Source organism: Ciconia boyciana, chromosome 8 (assembly GCF_034638445.1).
Source record: "Ciconia boyciana chromosome 8, ASM3463844v1, whole genome shotgun sequence".
Classification (NCBI taxonomy): domain Eukaryota; kingdom Metazoa; phylum Chordata; class Aves; order Ciconiiformes; family Ciconiidae; genus Ciconia; species Ciconia boyciana.
The window spans coordinates 12,709,639-12,728,751 of NC_132941.1; the positions used below are offsets into that span (position 1 = coordinate 12,709,639).

Genomic DNA, 19,113 nt, shown 5'->3' on the forward strand with positions numbered 1-19,113 from the left:
AGCTGCAAAGGAAGGGGGAAGTTTTCTTCCAACTAGGACACATAGTTATTTTGTCTTGGACACTTGCAGACAACCTTTCGGACTAGGAATCCATAAACCACAAAACACTCATGTTAAAAGAATCTAGCCAAAAATACTACATTCATGACTGTTTTTTCTTTTTACTTGTACAAAACAAAATCAAACAAATTCCTTCGCTGTAATCAATAGTAGTCAAAAGATAACTTTCTTCAGTTCAAAGATATCAGCTTTAAATATTAAGGCTACAAGCAATATTAATTGATACAAAACTCTTACTTCTGTTACAAAATTTACTATACAAATGTTTTCTAAAAAGCCAATGATTAATATTACACTTTTGTGACATAATGAAAAACCATCAAAGTCTAAGGTGAAACAAGTAAGTGTGCATATACAGCTCACATACGTTTATTTAAGCATATTTTACATATTAAAATACAGTAGTTACTTTCTGGATGAGGGCTCTCAAATTATAAAATTAATCTGTCAGGTTTTCAGACTTGGCAGTGTAAAAGGTTTTCTTGCTGTGTTCTAACAGAGTAGGGGAAAAGCATCACTTCAGTGGTAAAGAGCTAAATAACCACACAGTTAATGGAGGGAATGTTTAGGAAAATAATTACGTTAATTCACTTCAGACCTGATCCTGCAACCTTTAACCATGCAATGACATTCTTTGCCCAGCAGCAGACCCAAATTTACACTTTGCAGAATCACATCCTTACTGAGGTAGAGATTGCCAAATAGCTGTTAGGGAGGGAAGTGCCATGTGTGCCAATTCTAGAAACCAGTAAGGCAGTACAGTCTGCCCTATATTTTCAGACTTTTGGTACTTTACATAACTAGGTGCAGAATACTTATTTTTATTTCTGATTCTTTTCTTTGGAAGTGCAGTCATGTGCAATCAGGTGGAATAAGTGTGCTGATAATTTTCCTTCAGAAATTGTAATGGTTAGCGATGTGGACACTTTTCTTTTTAGGCAGAAACCATGAGGCACTGAAGCAAGCATTCACTTTTCTTGCACTTGAGGTCACAAATTTATGCAAGTCAAAAATGCTGGGCCTGCCAAAAACATCATGCTACACTCTACCAAATAAAAGGACACTGTTATTCTTACAAGGAAAGGTTTGACAGGACAGGAAATAGGCAGGGTCATAGAAGTTTACTTAATACTGAAACTTATTTAACCATCTTTAAGCCAAAATACAATGATAGTTATTTAAAAAAAAAATTAGAAGGGAGGGAGGGAGGGAGGGAAAACAAATACAAGAGCACTGGACTATGGTATTACAGGAGTAGCAAACAATACAGAAACTAGGGAACCTTAATAAAAATTCACATAATTCAAGTTACTGTATGTCACCTGCTTCTGCTGGGTTAACATGTAGTAAGTAAGCAAGCTTTAATTTATGTCCTGAACTTGCAGCAAGAGGCATCTGATTTGAAGAATCCAATGCAGAGTTTACCAAGCTATATGCTACTTTCATTACAATGCAATCCTTAAGTAGACTGCATTCCACTTAAAGGAACGGAGGAAGGGGAGTAAGAAGAGAGTGAATATGAAAGATAGGAAAAATGTTGCTGTTCATTACAGTTTTCCATTTTTGTTGAAACACAGCAGGAGAGCAAAGCCACAGGCTTCTCTACTGCTCTCGCATGCCAGGAGGGATTATGCAAACACTGCAACCACCCAAATCTTATTTAAATTATAGTCATTGTTCCCCCTTTAATGGTTATACTTTTGCCTGCTTTCACTCAAATATTGCTGCATCTTGCTTTCCGCCAACATACTCCCAATGGGAGTCATCAACTCTTAATTATAGATGAAGAGATCTTTGAAAAATACCTCTGGAAAAAAGTGGAAAAGAAAGCAAACTTTAAGTGCCATCTAGTGGCTGATCTACTAAAAAACGTTAAATCGATCCAAAAAATTCTTAACATGCCACAGGGTAATATAACTGTAGCTGAACTGAGGAAGCAGTGCTTAAACACACAGCTACTAGAGACCAGGTTAATACTTTGGGCAACCAAGAAAAGGCCTAGAGATCAATAGTATCATTACCATAATTTTTCTTTTAAGATTTTTGTCTGTAAGTGGAGAGTGCAAATGATAGGAATTGTCAAGTGATCACCTGTTCCTTCAAGACCCTCATGAGCTTATCAGCTTCTGCCTTGGTAAGGAAATACAAGTTGTCATATGTATTTCAGTCCAAATTAGAAAACAGAACCCTTTCAGATCTCAAAATAGAACCCAAACCATGGGGTTGAATCTGGAGCCAACCATCTGAATTCAAAAGCCAGCATTCTCCTCCAAATCCACCTGGGGTTGAAGGCCAGATTCTCTCTATGTGTAACAAGTCAAATCCATTTCTAAAAGAAAGGAGGCAGATTGCTAGTTAGTAAAGTCCTTTACCTTTCCCTGCAGGAAAAAGCCATTTTCTGCTATAGATGAGAATTGCCAACAAATTATTTTCGATTATAAAAGCTCCATGTTCCATTCACACGGAGGACGTCCCACAAGATCATTCCCCAAGCTTTAGGTAACTCCTCTTGGAGATAACGTCCCTTCTACAACAGTAGTTGACAGTCTAAACTTAAATAGCTTTGTCAGAACCTGTTCAGTGATAATGGAGAGCAGCCAAACGTAATCTTTACTTAATGTAATTTTCATTTCATTTGTTTGCAAATAGCATACTTTGGACTTGCTTTGGAGCTTTAATCTCTTCAGTTTCATGCCTATAGTGAGCCCTGGGGATCACACGTCAGTGACAGGTTCTGGAGACGTGAATTTGTCTAGATAGAAGCAAGACCTATGCATGTTAGCGTCTAGCGTCTCTTGAGGTTACTTGCTCAAGCATGTTGTTCAGTCAATGACACAGCCCGTTTTTCATTGAATTACAAAAATAATTTACAACTAGTTAATTTAGGCAGAAGGATAGGTCTCAGATAAAGTAATGAACAAGATCAACGTGTTTCCCAGTCCTCTCTTCCTTTTGCTAATATAAAAATTTTTAAACACTCTGATTTTTGTTTAAAACAGGATCAAATGTGCTAATTAAAGCCTAAAATGTACCATTATAAAGAGGGAAACTTAAACCTTGCTGAAGAAGTGCCAGTCTATCTTCTTCCCCTTGCTTATAGGGAGACGGTGAGTTGTATGACTAAGAGCCCGGGGAAGTTAAAAACTAGCTTCTGCAACAGGTACTGTTCTGTGCCTCCTGTGTATGTTTGCCAGACACAAAGATAACGTACTTTTGTAGCATAGGTAATATTAATGGAAAAAGGGAACATTAAAATAATTTGGAGGGTATTGCTTTTCATATTAATGAAATTGTGGGACTTCCTTTAAAAAAGAAAAAAAAAAAAGGGGAGATGAGATGTAGGCAGCATGGTTTGAACCAGAAAGTAGCAAATACTGTTGTAAGAATTCTCTACTCATTACCAATACAAAAAGCTTCTACAGGTTTCAATACAGGCCCTGCTCTGCAGTAGCAAGTATCAACACAAGAACTTTCAATACATTGGTACGTAACTCTTGTTGCCTGGTTAGAAGTATTTGTCTTCTATAGATTTGCTACCCATATTGAAGCAAAACCCCAACACTATAAAAGAAGTTACCAGAATTTGTTACCCTAGTGCAATGGTTTGATGCACAGGGAGGAGTTCAGTGCAGAGGCAAGCTCCAAAGCTTGGAAACGTTTGCGTTGTTTCAGATAGACTTTCCCAAGGTCCTACTGGGAAGAGCCTTGCAGTAATCTTAAACTCATTACATGCTTCTCTAGATAAGTGTTGAGAAACGATGAAGAGGAATTCAACTATACCAATTTTCAAAATAAGTGAGCTCTTTTTGGTAATGACACTTAGGTAACAGTCTGTATGTTGACAACTTACAGCAGGCATAGATCTGTGAATTTATGTTTCTTCCTCATGCGTCTGAGCGAGCTTCTGAGATAGTGCTTTTTCTAGCAAATACTATTCCTTCTTATCTCAGAATCCCGAGTATTACTTTCAAAAATTGAAACAGCTTTACACGGAAGGATCATAGTTATTTTAAGACCTTTAAATAGCCTTTGGTAACTGAAGTTCCTTTTTGGCAGGTTATAGAGCAGAAAAAACTTGGGTGTCACAGTCAGCTGTTCCAATTAATTTAAAACTTCATCGGTATGATGTTCTTGCTTACAATAGGCTTTTGCATGGTAAGCCTGTTTATGGTGGTCTGGGTATACAGATGTAAGTACAGTGTTGTGATAAGGGTGTAGGAGGTAAAAACCAAAAAGGACTGATAAGCATATTATGCAGATTGAGGGGAAGACTTCTACCCTAGTCAAAGATGAATGTACTTGGCACTGCCAAGTCAATGTAATGACTATCCTATGGTTGAAGCAGTTTGAATGCTGTCATATTACACTTTATTTTCCAGCTCCTTGGGGAAGGGGCAGGGGGTAAAATGTATAAAATGTGCAATATTTTGGGCCTGCTTCACTGGAATTGGTTAGTCCTAGACAAGGATATGAAACTAATACCAACAGGGTTGTTATGATCTGAGAATACCAAGGAAAAGAATGCTGTGAACATCTTAGCCTTACAAAAGGGCCTATCTTTCCACTGCTGAAACGCTACTTAAAGCGCAGTATTTCATACCTGTGCCCTTTCAGCTAAGAAAATCTAAAAAGAGAATATGGACAGCTGCAGGGAAAAAAAATTATGTTTGAGAGCCTCACAGCCTTTTCTAATTCTTCTGTAAAGTGACAAAATACTCAAGATTCTTTCCTTTTTGTCCCTTCTCTTGTGTGCATGTTCTTTCACCTGAAAGCTTTTGAGTCATTTAAGAGATTCAACAATCAGGTTTGGGACAGATTCCAAAAGAGTTCTATGATAACTGGTCAAAATAGAACTGAAAAAAACCAATTTGTGCACTGTTTCAATAATTCAGAATCTTTCTTCCATACGGTAACTTATTAATGAATTTGTCAACAAATATTTCAATAGCATGTTTCTTAGCATTTTATTTACTATATAGAAGTTATTTCCAGATGAGTTGTGTTATTTAGCTCAAACACTGTATTGCCTGCTCTTTTAACAGAGAGCTGAAAAATTGTTTGAGGATCAGCTAAGAATCAAAGACAGAACTTTAGCTTTGAACAGAAACACAAGTATTTTGACAGGTTGTAGAAGATGCAATATTATAGATCTTTGCCTTATCCTGATTTAGGAGTCATAGTGGGAAGTAATATCGATATCTGTATTATCACTGATTCTGTATGAAATAGGCTTTCAGCATGAAATACTGAACTACATGGAAGACAGCTTTCAGAAAATTAACACAAACTGGCAAGGGAACAAGCAGCCATTTTAGTTTAGGTGAGTAAAATAAAATCAAATCATTAAGTTATTTTTTAATTTATTAGACTATAATCAGCACATAAACAATGAGCTCTTATTACTGAGGGAGGACTGAACATCTAAAAAAATCTGTCAACTAATCAGTCAAGTCAGTCATGCATGTTTCCCCATAATGCAGATGAATTCACTGCCTGTAAAAAATAGACAGGACAGATACAGAGAAGTCTGAATAAAACTTGAAATTTTTATGTACTCCAAAATCCTACTTTTAAGTCAAATGAAAATTTAAAAATAGCATAACAAAAAAAAAATAGAAAGCATATTCAAATAATTTTCAGTTCTTTCCAGTAGAACCAAAGCCACCTTTGCCACGTTCTGTATCATCTAGAGCCTGAAAGACATAAATTATGATAACTTGGTTTAGTGTCTTAACTTGCCTTTTGTTTCTATATAACAGATATTGTCTATCATAGACAAAGGTACATTTACTCCTAACAATAGTTATAATTGAGAAACTAAACCAAAAAAATTTTGAGACATTTTAGAATACCTTTCATACAAGTTTAAACAAATCCCACATTGTGAGACAACTGTTTCTAGCATATACTGAAGTTTTTCCCAAGCACCTGTTAACTCTGAAAACTACCAAAAAAAAAATCCACATAAATGCATGCAAAGCATCAAGCTTTTTATTCAGGTAGCAATGCTACTATGCAGTTTTAACACTGAAAGTAGTTTCAAAGCAAAGTATTTATCTATACTATAAATTTCAGCTTATATACAACTATCTTAAACTATTAATTATTGAAAATAGCATAAATATTTTCTTTTGGCAACTTACTTGAACTTCTTCTAGCTCAGGATAGCAAATCCGTTCACAGATGAGCTGGGCAATCCTATCCCCTTTTTTAACTGCAATGAAGTTAAAATATTATTAGTTCCTTCAAAAAAAGTGAATAATCAATAGAAAGTTTAGACAGTCCCCTTTCAAGAGTATCAGAACGTACTAAAGTGTAAACGCTTATTTGAAACTTAGTTAAGCAGATGTTAATAGTTCCAGAAAAATACAGAGTAAGATAAACTTGTGCTTAGTCCTTTTAAGGTGAAGTTTCAGCAGCAGTACCAGCTCAAGGCATCTCCCCTCATTCCTGCTGCCATCTTAAGTGTCATTATGCATAAATACTGCAGAGATTGAGACAGCTGTATGTACAGTGTGGCTCCTTTTGTGAACTAGACCCAGAAACTGATTTCTCTGGGGGGAAAAAACCTGAACTGATAAAAGGAAAACAAAATTTCTGATTAGTACCCACTCTGGTTCACAGAACTTCCGTAAGAAGCTTGTGCTGTGAAGGTGCAGAAAAGGCTGCAAGAACACTGGCAATATTGTAACTGGGCCCTGAGGCTTAAAAGTGACTGTTTGCAGAGAGACAATATGATTAAGGAAAAAAAACGTATCTTTATTAATCATGTTTCCCAGGATCCTGGAGAAGTTTTTATCTCAAACACTGCTCAGCTAAATCTTTTTTTTTTGTGGAGCAAGAAAAGAAACTTAATACAAAGTTGCACTTCAGTACAGCTCATGAATCTAAAGCTTAGCTAAGCAGGTTTTTTTTGGTCTGTTTTGGTTTTGTAGTGGTGGTGTGGTTTTTGGGGTGTTTGGTTTGGTTTTTTTTTGTTTTTGGTTTTTGAAGGGGTTGGGGAGTTTGGGCTTTTTTGGGGGGGAGGGGTTTGGGGGGTTTTGGTTTTTTGGTAGTGTTTTTGCAGGCTGCATAATTTGCTAGGAGTGGAATCTTTTCATGTTTCCTTGAGAGGACATTGTTAAGTTTCAATGTTTTTTTTAATTGTAAGAAGAAAAATGTTCTCAGCTAATTCTAACTCTTCATGGACTTTTAAATAAAAATTAGTTTCTCATTTCCAGTCAGATGGCTGAAAACAGGCTCTCCCAAGATTAACGCTTACCTTCAAAAGTCTCCTTGCCAAAGTTGAAGAGTACCACACCCACATTTCCCCTGTAATCCTCATCAATAACACCAGCTGTCACAAGAAAGAATTAAGAGGGATATCCAGTTAATAAATGTTGTCAGTATATTAGATAAGTAGATTAGATAAGGTTTAGATTAGTAGATGATTGCAGTACCTCATATTGACATCCTTTATACTACTCATGCACGATTAAACTATATGAAAATACTGAAATATCTAAAAATGCTAATCAATCTTGCAAAAAGAACTGAAAAACACCATCACATATCAAGAAGTGTTTTACCACTGTACTACTAATTTTAGTTGTAATATGCTATCTGAAATCAAGACAGCTGTACCAAATTCAGGCTCCATTTGTTCTGCTAACTTCAGCTCTTTGAGTGTCAAGCAGAAATCTGTTCTTAACACTAACATTTTATTTCAGAGCTATGGATTTGCATAGATCCAAATCCCATATCTCAGGCAGGGTAACGGAACTAAAGCTTTAAGGAATTGATTGTCATTCAGCTACATTCAAGTGTAAATTCTGTAAAACAAGCTTGCTCTTATATTTTATACAACTGTATTAACAGGAGATTATCTGATATTAACAGGAGATTATCTACCAATACACATTAAAATAATCATGTTCTGCTTCTTTGGGGTTTTTTCTCTTGGATACAGGAAGCATATTTCCAGTAGAAAAACTGGAGTTTGGGCTTACATGTGGACTACAGTATGTATTTTGAAGTCTACTTGTAGAAATAATTCAAATACTAAAATTACATGTCATTCCAAGACATTCCCAGACTCATACATACAAAGTACTACCTTTAGAGATTATAAACACTAGAGGAAATTGCAGTATGACTATATCTTGAAGTTTTAATGTTGAACCACAACACACAGACTTAAGAATAGAAAACGGAGGGGTTGTTTTTCTTAGTTTCTTCAGCTGTGTGAAAATATTGCAGTACATATGGTCCATAGTTACATCTCTGCACTAGTTCTAGTGTGAACAAGGTACTTACACAGCTCTCTTTCCCTTGTAATGTTATGGGTTAATCCAATCACATTTCTGAACAGCTTCCTAATTAAGGTGCTAGTAACACTGGGTGTATCCCCTGAGTTCTGAAAATTCAGAAAAACATGCAGTTCTCAAGTTGACTCACTCGTATTTAACTGCATGCAATTGCTTAAAGGGACCCTAACTACAAAGCACTGTCGAAAGTAACAGTGAGCAAAACATAGGAGTTGCTTTGCTTTCCAGAATAAAAAAAAATATTAAAAAAAATTCTTGAATGTAGCATTCAGTTCAGTTGATTCAGAGAGCTTGATGTACCAAAGCTACATGCACAGGTCCCGTACTGTTTGGTTTCGGTTAGACCAGCTTTCAGAAAGTCAACTACGCATCTGTTAAATGGAGACTCACAGTACATCACTTATATTGGTGATCACAGACCTTTCTTGCACAATTTCTACCACAGTTCAATGTTGCAATTCAATACTTAACACATGTGCATAGGATTTGATTTTTATTAAGTGTATAAGCAAAAAAGGCTGAACTATAAAATAATAACATGAAAATTTTGCCTTCTTGCTGCTAGCAAAGTACTATTCTTTCCTCCTTTTTAAAATATCAGATAATCTAGAGCCCTTACATAATTGCTAAGCCAGAGGTGACAAAAAGTGTTAGCTAAAGAGTGCTATGCAAATAATTTGCATCGTTTTATACAAGAGTGGACACTGAGTCCATGCTACATAGATGCATTACAAAGAGAGATTCAACAAACCTGGCAGCACAAATAATTTTAAGCATCGCTCAAGTTTTGCAGTCAGTTGCCCATTCATTTGCTGTATTTGTTCACATGAGTCAATCAGCTGGAGAGCTGAGAGCCAGAATTCATATTTGGCACATAAAATTATGTACATATGCACAGAAATGCATATAAAAAGATCATTAGCTCTTTGGATAAATTCTTAATTTGACAAACCATTCTCAAGCGTTTCTGTACAGCTAAGACGACATTTTTCTAGACCATACGCTAGGATAGATATTGCTACGCATTAGAGATTGATAAAGGAATTTGCTCCTTTAACATAACAAGGGCTACTCTTATTTCTGTGATAATACAGTATTCTGTTCTGATATAACACAATACTCAAAACTGATTACTACAGATTACTAATTCTATTTAAATGGAGATTATGCTTTTATATGTATAAAATGTACCAATTAAAGTAGTAGGGTTAGATTTATGCATGCAAGAAACTCTTGCATGTCACATTTTTGCTGGAATTATCTGAAGAAAGTTTATAGAATAGAACAACTGGGGCTACTTAAAAGTAATTCTAAATTAACTTTTCGGTCTTCATATCTCTGACAGAAAGCAAGTTTATTTCAACATAATGACAAAAATTGTAGTTGATGTATTGGTTAGTGCTTAACTGCTAATGAAGCTTTTTGATTTACCAGATGTTGCTGCTATTTTCTGGGCAAGGAGGAAAAAAAAAAGTATCTAAAATTTAGTTTGTATTGGAGTAACTGGAGCTTAATGGCACATTAGTACTTCTACCTCTTTTTAAACCCCAAACGTTTTGTTTTGCTGAAAAGGAGCGTTGTAATGGATCTATACTGATTTACAATGAATCTAGTGAGATGGCTTCCCTGATCTTTAAACAATGGCATTAGCACAATCTCAGGTTTATGTATAGACACTAAAATTTATTTTACAAGTATTTGTTGAAAAGGCTATAATCTAAACAGATACTTCTATGAAGAGATACCAAATTCTTTTGACCACCTATTTGACTACTGCGAGAGACTGGCTCTCTAGGATTTGAAAACTATCTGATAACTAAAGATGGAAAAGACTGATGAATATTTCTGTGGCTGAACTGAAGTCAGCAACACTGAAAACTTTAATCACTCCTATTATTCACTAAAGGGAAGAAACCCCTCTCACTAAACCACTCTAATTTTCTAAGCTTAGCTATAAAGTAAACACCTTGTAATGGTTCTACAGATTGTATTTGATGTATTGGCAAGAATTGCACTTCCTGCACGCTTCTGAGGATGAAAGCGTTCCAGAGGATGCAGAGAGGAAGAGCAGGCTTCTTCCTTAAAAGCATACCCGATACAAACAGAACTTGCAATTAGAGTTGAAGTTATGTATGAAGAAAATAAAATTTAAAAATACGTTTTGTGGCCAAGACAATTAGTCTAATGCTGTGCTGAGTGACTGAAACACCATCAAAGCCATGATAATTTCAAATTCCATTAAAGGCACAGCTGGGTAAGGATTTTGTGAAATAAATTTCTTACCAATCATTTTCTCTTTAAATGTATTAACCTCCACTAACATAGTCTTACTGAGTTTAACCACTGTGCAGATTTTGAGTTCAAATTACACTATTTGTATCAAAGATCCTTGGGAGATACAGGAAAATATGATCCAGGAAGACCTGATCAGTTTTCCTTCTGTATAGGGTCACAAACTCACTCTATGTAACTGGCAAAACACATTAACATCCTTGGCATTCTGCTATTCTGGAACAGCAAGTTGCAATAATTATATACATTGCTGAGGACTAAAGCACTTCTGTAAATTATGTGTATTGGGTGGAAATCATCTAAGTCACTTTTGGAAAAATCATGCATTGGAATTGGCAGTCTGATATTCTGTCTTACTCTGTCAGAAGTTTGGCATGTCACTTGTTGGGAAAGCATCCACATCTAGCAGATGTGAGTTCTGAACATATTCTTGCATGATCCCAATTTTTCTGCCTGACCCTTAGGACTTCTGGCAATGTATTTTTACTTAAATGGATAATGCCCTCATTGTGACAAAAGTACCTCTGCAGGACAAGTTAAAATTATGTAACAATTGTGGTGGGTTTTTTTTAATAAGATGCCCTCTACTAATGGTCAGTAATAGTTTTTACTCGTGCTTTGTCAACTGTCAGCTTTTTAAAAATCTGAACATAGGTCATCTGACTAAGCACTTCTGATTGCCTTCTGGTATTTCCTAGTTTAACTTTCAGACTGAAAAGACTGTTACAGAGCATATGTATTTTTTTCATATAAACAAAAAAGTTGTTTTAGAAGTGTCGCTTTAAAGAACCACACTATAGTAGACCATGTATACTACAGAGTCATAGGGGTGTAGAGAACCTTTGATTCCCATCTTAGTGCTCTTTTGTATGTTACCCTGCTACACTTAAAAAAACCTAGTGTAACAGAAATCCAAGAATCAAGTCTTATTTCAGATAAAGCCTGAATGACACAAAGCTGGCACAGATGCTCCCCTTTAACCTCCGATATCAGAACTGCATCACAGGCACAGCCAGACTTTGATATGCCATAAAGCAGACAGAATAAAGTAGTTCTGCAGCAGCTCTAAATTGTACTGGGAATTGCTTTGCTTTTCAGCTGGCTTGGCATCAGAAAGAGAAGGACGCCTAGAGTTACCCTTCCTCACCTCTAGAGCCAAGCCTATAAGCAAGAAAAGGCCGAGTGCCACTGTTTTAAGTAGTGTCTCTTGTTTAACACTGGGGGGGGTGGCAGGAACCAAACAACAAACCAAGAAAAAAAAAACAACCAAAACAACCCCAAAACCCTCCAAAACCTAGCGAAGAGGAAAAGGCCTCAACTTTTCAGCACACTTTTCTTGTCAACTTCCATTATGACTCAAATTATAATGTGCTTGCAAAAAATATGCTCTCTCGGCCACCCAGCACTTTTGAAGATACCCATTAGATGCATATTCTTTACGTCATTACATCAGAAATGTAGTTTTTTGTTCTTTTACTACAATCTATTGCCAGAAAAACCAACTGCTTAGGGTTTTAGGAGGCAGAAAACATTTTTATTTAACTTAGAACTGTATTCTTGGACAATCAGAACAACACATTTAGTGCTAGTTAAATTGCTGTGGTTACACCTGTGCTCAGAATAACTCCGCAATAATCTTAGCAGTGAGAACTTCTGTGCAATTTAGATGCCATTTTATAATACAAAGCTTAGAGAATCTGCCTGTGCTCGGATCAGCCCCGCTGCAAAACTGGAATTGAACTTTCAACATCATTTACTTCACGTTGCAGTTATAGTGATATGGCAAGAGGACAGTGAGGCTTTCATGAAGGCTTCTGATTATGCCTATAATAATTGTTTTTGAAGAGATATCTGTGAATTTCTAATCAAGATGAAAGAAAAGCTCAAAATATTTTAAAAAACTACCCTGTTGTTCAAAACAAATCTGTTGCTAGTACTGAACAACAAAAAACCACCAGTAAAGACTTGTAGAAAGCAGGATTTTAGTTTTATTTCTGTTTCAAAAGACTTTCAATCTTTAAGTCAATTAATGTACAAAGTGACAAGTTTAAGTTTCATTTGCTTTACATAATCTGTTATGTTTTCATCAGTAAGAGTAAACTAAAGCTCTTTTCATCCTAATAATCAATTCCACCCACAGTAATGGTGTATTCCACTGCTTTCTATCATTCCTTTTGAATAACATTACTATATATTCTCTGCGTAAAAGAATATCTGTATGTAATTGATTTAATTCATTCCGATCTTACACTAGACTGAAAAGAATCACGCATAGATGTTTAGTCAAAATGGAGAAAGCAGAATGTAAAAAGTCGTCTTTAAAGCCTAAACCAAAAAATAACTTCTATGCCAGCCATTGCCTACAAAAGTACAATATGGTTATTACTTTAAAAAATCAGTAATATTTTTAAAATTCAGCAGGTTTAAAAATAATTATGACGCATTGGCTCTCTGAGGTATTACCCAGTTATTTCCTTTTGCCAGACTACCGATGAAGCTAGCATTATTTCTTTACACATATTACAATGTGAAATTAAGGCACTTTTGCAATCAAGATTTATGTCTTAGTCAAAAGAACAAAAATCTTACCACCAACATCTATGAAGTGCTTTGCAGCTAAACCAGAACGTGGTGCTAGAAAACAAGAAATTTTTTGTAAGTATAATAATTTATTTCTTTTAAAACTCTTACGCAATATTTATAGGTTAGTGTGTCTGCACAGAGTCGCAGCAGCAAGAACTGTTTCCATGGTCTTTCTAAAATAAACACCATTTTACAGGAACTACTGTAAGTGTTAATGTATATGTTAAAATAACAGCTGCCACAGGCTACAATAAAATTGCAATCTTTAAGCATATCTTTGTTTAGACCACCGACTGCACAGTAGGTTTCTCCAAGGAAGGCAGCTGGAGCAGACAACTATCTAATCTTGGTTTATTTTTGGCGGCTACCACTGATTTGGAATAATCTCAAAAGACTATTAGGTCAATCCATTCAAGTTACAATGGAAAACAGTATTTGGCAAGCAATTTGCTAAGAAATATTATACACAGATAAATTAAATGATGTGCAAGGGTTTTATTTTACTCACCTTAGCCTACTTTGATGAGGTGCTATAATGTTACTCCCTTCAAAATTTTCTTTGTCTGGGATAAGAGAAATGCACAGGCATTCTCCTTTTAGATGAAAGGACATGGCAAACTCTGATCACGCTCTTCCACTGGAGCGGCTATTGCTTTTTTTACTTTAAGATTTTATACATAATTCAGAAAAAGAATGTGCAAAACATAACAAAATATCTTGTACGTGTTCTCTCAAGTATTCTGTCACAAAAAGTAGTCAAATTCTACTACACTGGTACTCTTACTTCAGGGTTAATTTTTAAACATCCAGAGGTGTATTTTCTGTATGTCCATTACCTATTGCTCTTTGTGATTTGAATTCTGAAATTGCAGAGAAATAATACAACTTCATAGGCTATGCAATAGTTTATGTAGACTATGAAATTTTTTGCTAATCATCTTTTTGTCATGACATACACCAAACCTCAAATGTATTTTACAAGAAATGTCTATTACAAGGCTTAATAAATCACTCAGCCACGTGACACCTCGTGTTTTGCATAGACTAATTCTGAAAGCTTTAGGCAGCATCTAAATGTGAAGATGGCATCAAATATGTTCTACAAGGACTCTGCAGCCTTTTTATAGCCTGTTTACTTACCTACTCGACCATAGCATCCAGAAGGAAGTGCAATTTGAATGTCTGTTTTCACTACAGCCTTTTCCATGGGTGGTATCACACAGTCATAGGCACTACATTAAAGAAAGAAACACTACTTTATATAGAATATTTTGAAAATTTTCTTCTCTGTAACTTAAGGAACAAAATGACCCAGAATTATTCTTGCTGGGAATTTATGCCATGGAATTTATACAAGAAATATCAACAGATTTGCAAAATCTAACGCAGATCTTAAAACACAAGATATTCCCATTTTGATGGTGCTATCTTAAGATTCCAGTACTGTCATTTGAACAGCATAGTCTTAAGATTGCTAGTTTTAAATGTTTTTTAACTGGTAAGATAGACAAAAAATACAAGTTTAACTTTAATTTAACCATTAGGTGAATGGGGTTGTGCAATTTTTGTGCAAAAGCAGAATCTTTAAGGCTAATACACTCTTTTGATTACGCTTTCCACAGCAGATGATCTAGTTGTAATAAAAAATAATAATCTATTAAATTAAATTTTAGGCAACAATTTTTTTTTTCTGAGCAGGTCAGAAGTTCACGCTTCACATGATTCTGTTGGGAACTGCAAACTAGAGAGATTTTAAGAACTTTCTAGAGCTACCCAACTGGAGTCTTAATGAAAGGCAGTGGTGGCAATACCACAGTGAGACTGTTCTACTTGTTTAAGGCAAGCACATCTTGGGCTTGACGAAGAACTGATTTTTAAACACTGGGAAGCACTGAAAGGTTTTTGATGAAATGGACTTTTTCCAGGTGTACAGTGCACCACTAGAACAAGAACAAAAACAAACCTGGTAAGACAAATGGAATACAAAGGAAAAGTGTCAAGTGTGGTGAGGCAAAGCTTCAGGAAGGAAGTCAGGCAACAGAAGAAAAAGACAGGCTGATTATTCTAAGTAATACTAAAAAAGGGAAGCTAGAGAAGGTCGGAGTGGAGTTCAGATAAACTAGTGATTGTATTTGATCACAGAAGGACTATGCAAACAACTGCAAGCCTAGCTGCAGATATTCCTGAACATAGTGAAAACCTTTGAACAATGGTTATTATTAGTTCAAGCAAACCAAAACCTAAGTCTGTACAGCAACCCACGTGGTTTCCAGCTAGCAGCATTATCAAACTGCCACAACTTCCTTTGGCAGGCAGCACCTAATACCCAAGAAGAAAGCAGAAAAGCATAAGTGCTAGCAGGGAGGGCCCACATGCGCTACCATTTTTTTTTGTTTCAATAGGAAGGCATCTAGTCAATGATGGTGCCAACAGCAACTCAGGCTGATGTCTCAAGCCTGACTTTTGGCCAACGGCTGCACCGCTACCTGATGAAATCGCTGCTGCAGCATGACTGGACCACAGGCCTTTGGAAATGAAGGGAGAAGGATGGAGGAGCAAGGCAGCTAACGAACAGGCCAGCTCTGGCCTCCTCTTCTGCAGGGCCGGCAAGCCTCTCCGGGGGGGCTCTGCTCAGCAAGAGGACCTGCCTCACGAGAGCCCTCTCAGCCGCCGAAGCCCCGAGCCAAGGGGCTCGCCGAGCAGGGCGGCAGCGCCTCTCCCTGAGAGGAAACGGGCCGGGCCGGGCCGGGCCGTGGCGTGGGCTCCTCCCCTGGGTGGGGTACCCTCACCTGTATAGATCGTAGCCCGCAGCCCGAGGAGAGCCCTTGGAGGGGGTGCAGGCGTTCTCGGACAGCTTAGTGAAGCGGAGCCGTGCGGTGGGCTCCCCGGGCACTGGACCCTTCTGCCTCTTGCTAGGGCATGGCTGCAGAACGGCCTCAGAGGAGGGCATGGCTGAGCGGGGACGGGAAGGCGAGAGAGACCCGCTGTGAGGGGAGAGGGAAAAGCCCGCGAAAACCCGGCACGGCCCACTGAAGGCGGCAACAGAGGGGGAAATCGCTCCATCCTCGGCCGCTGTCTGGGCGGCGCACCCTCGCCACCCCTCGCCGGTGAGAATGGCCTCGCCCGGCTCCTCCTCAGCGCCCAACTCCCGGGGCCCCTCACGGCGGGGCCCCTCACGGCGGGGCCCCTCAGGGCGCTGGTTCACGCCCCATGGGGGCGGGCGGGACTCGCCGGTCGCGGCGGCCCGTAGCCCCTCCTGGTCGCGGCTGGGCGGCCCCCGACGGATAGGGCCCGCGGCAGAGCAGGGCCGCAGTGCGGCTGGGCGGTGTATGCTCCCTCCAGTCCCCCCCGCCGCCCCCTTACTGCGCTCGCGGGGGTGCAGGAGCCGCCTGAGGCACCGGGCCAGCATAACGCCGTCGCCGTGGGGGGGGCGTGCCGCCGTCAGGCCGCCCGGCGCTCCCTGCCGCTGTCCGGCGGTAACAGGCTCGTGGGGCGCAGAAAGAGGCGCTCCCTTCTCCCCCTACTCGGGTCTACCTGCCATGCGGCGCAGCCGCTCCGCCAGCGGCCCGGCGCCGCGGGCCTCCGCGGGACACGGCGGTGGTGGTGCCGCGGGGCGGCGGCCGGACCCCGCGGGGCGCGCAGCGTTGCCGGGGGACGCGATTGCAGCTGCACGGCCGGCGGCGGGCGGAGCCGGGGCCCACCGCGGGGAGCGCGGGCCCTGTCACCGGGCCGCGCTGGGAACTGGGGCAGAGCGCGGAGGCGCCTCGCAGTGGGGACCTCGGCTGTTACAGCTCCTTCAAGGGGCCGCCCCATTTCCAAGTCGCGCTGCAGGCATGGGCCGGTAATACGCGTGGCGTACCGGCAGTCCTGCCTTCCGTCCTGCAAATAACCTGCATGCTCTTCCAGAAATTGCCAGGCAACGACGGAAGCATTTGCTTTATGAAAGGAAAACAACTGCTTCCCCTCTTTGTCGAAGCTGTAGATAGGAAGGCCTATCAATGCTCCACCTGTCTCATTCTTCTGTCTCAGTCAGAGCAGAATGCTTGCATGATTTCACTGTCTTTGATTTTGGTACTCACTGCCCTCTTTTGCCATCCCGTCTATGACAGACTTCCCTAAATTGCCCCATAGTTGTCTGTGCTGTGGGCTGACGAGAGTAGCCATTGGATTCATGATTCTGAAACTTGTGCTTGACCACTCCGATGGATGTATTTTTCTCTGTGCGAAATAGCTGTAGCCTGTTGGAGTTCTGTTTGTTAGTCTAAATTTTGTCAAACAACCGTTGTGACTTTTTTTTTTAAAGATCAAAGTGTATGTGATTGTCTTCTTGCTATGTTACTTTTTTTAAATGCAGCCAGATGGCAGTGAAACCATTGCTACACCTTGCAGTTCAATTGTGAAAAATACTTTGAAGAATGTCCCAGTTTGGGCATTCTTTTGTTGCCGTTCAGCACTTCAAGTCTTAATGGTATGCACTGTTTGAATGAGAATGTGTATGTATCGTAGACCTATGTGAAAAAGCTACTTAGAATATTTCATGACTTCTGATATAAGCCATCCACAAATTGAAGTTTATAAGAATTTGTGTCAAATGAATATCTAATTATAAATGGTTATGTATACAAGCAGAACTTTATAGAGGTTACAACTGCATCCTGCATTATAGTGTAGAAAAGCACTAATTTTATGAATGGCCTGGCTCAGTGAGGCAGGCTGGGTTCTACACTGTGTCTAAGGTAGCCTGAAAGTCCATGAGTAATAGATAGGAGGACTCATCCAAACATATTATAAAGGAGAAAGGTCTCAACCAAGTGACATTATTTTCCCCAGATCTTTACAAGGAAAAAACCGTTTAAAGTCTGGGCGAGTTTGCCTTGGTCCTGGGAATGTGCTGTTTGCTCTGTAGATAGTCACTTGGTCAACATTCCTGCATTCTTGATTGCTGATTAGTGCTGCTTTCCACTGGGCATTTCCTCCTGACTTTGAAAAACAATAGTGAGATAAACTGAAATTATCTGCCTTTTACCTAGATTGCGAGTAGGAGTGGAGGCTGCTTTGTTGTACACAGAAAGAAACACAGAGCTTCTTTTAGGGGTAATAATCCGTAAAATTCTTCCCACTGAAGTTTTGGTGTTAGAATGAGCATTTTTATTAGAAGAAAATTGTGGCTTTGAAAGAGAGATTCCCCACTGCAATCACACTTACAACAGCTGTCTCTCTCTCAGTGATTAAGGTTTGTAGTTTAAAAGGCTGCTGTGAGGGTGTTTATTTATAATTAAGCTCTATTTTTGATGGTGTGTCTTGCTGGACAGTGTGGGGGGCTGTGGAATTTTGACACTGCTTTTTACACTGTTCCAGAACAACCTTAGTGCTTTATTTTGTTTGAAACTGAATTTCCTGTGATGAAATTCCATCAATGGCGTGACTGTGGGTTATTGCTCTTGTTATTTGTGGAGAATGTGAGCTAAAACTTGCTATATTTGTTTGTTGTTGCACTGGCACAGCTATGTTTTCCATTTTTCCTAGCCGAGTCAAGGCCAGTGTGAGGTGTTACCTCAGCAGCACTGGCCATGCAGTGTCGAGGGGCTACATATCTACCTTGACCGTGCCAACCAGGTACCAGAATGAACAGATGTTGAAACACTGGTCTGATGTGTGCTGAACTGCACTGTTACAAACCCTTGATTTTCCTTACCTGTAACTTGAGGGCTGAGTCACTCATTTGGCAAACAGCTGCAGCACATTAAGGATTTATTGCCCTTCTGACAAAAGTTCCAATCAGGTAGCAGGGGGGAGAGAGCAGGACGTGGGAGTGATCCTCAGTCACTTCATTGAAGTCCAGTGACAGTCAAAGGACTTAAGGCAGCAACTT

At 39.1% G+C, this 19,113-nt stretch overlaps 1 protein-coding gene across 2 annotated transcripts; it reads right to left on the reverse strand.

Moving 5' to 3' along the window:
- Window positions 1-461: 461 nt before the first annotated feature.
- DUT (deoxyuridine triphosphatase) lies at window positions 462-16,913 on the reverse strand. 2 transcript variants are annotated; one of them, XM_072871196.1, is made up of 7 exons: window positions 16,605-16,739; window positions 16,031-16,193; window positions 14,382-14,473; window positions 13,248-13,292; window positions 7,322-7,396; window positions 6,204-6,274; window positions 462-5,753 (listed from the first exon to the last, which is right to left on the reverse strand). In XM_072871196.1, exons 1-7 carry the CDS (start codon window positions 16,648-16,650, stop codon window positions 5,697-5,699), a joined length of 549 nt encoding a protein of 182 aa, XP_072727297.1. In that variant the 5' UTR covers window positions 16,651-16,739; the 3' UTR covers window positions 462-5,696. The 2 variants fall into 2 exon arrangements, with proteins under 2 accessions (XP_072727297.1, XP_072727296.1); XM_072871195.1 differs by lacking the exon at window positions 16,605-16,739 and adding an exon at window positions 16,776-16,913 and having other exon boundaries at window positions 3,524-5,753.
- Window positions 16,914-19,113: the final 2,200 nt, after the last annotated feature.

Coding starts and splice junctions, on each gene's coding strand:
- DUT (XM_072871196.1), bottom strand. CDS start 16,650: ATGCTGGCCCGGTGCCTCAGGCGGCTCCTGCACCCCCGCGAGCGCA. Junction 13,293..14,381: donor TGGATGCTATGGTCGAGTAG/GTAAGTAAACAG, acceptor CTTGTTTTCTAG/CACCACGTTCTGGTTTAGCT. Junction 5,754..6,203: donor CTGAGCTAGAAGAAGTTCAA/GTAAGTTGCCAA, acceptor TATGTCTTTCAG/GCTCTAGATGATACAGAACG.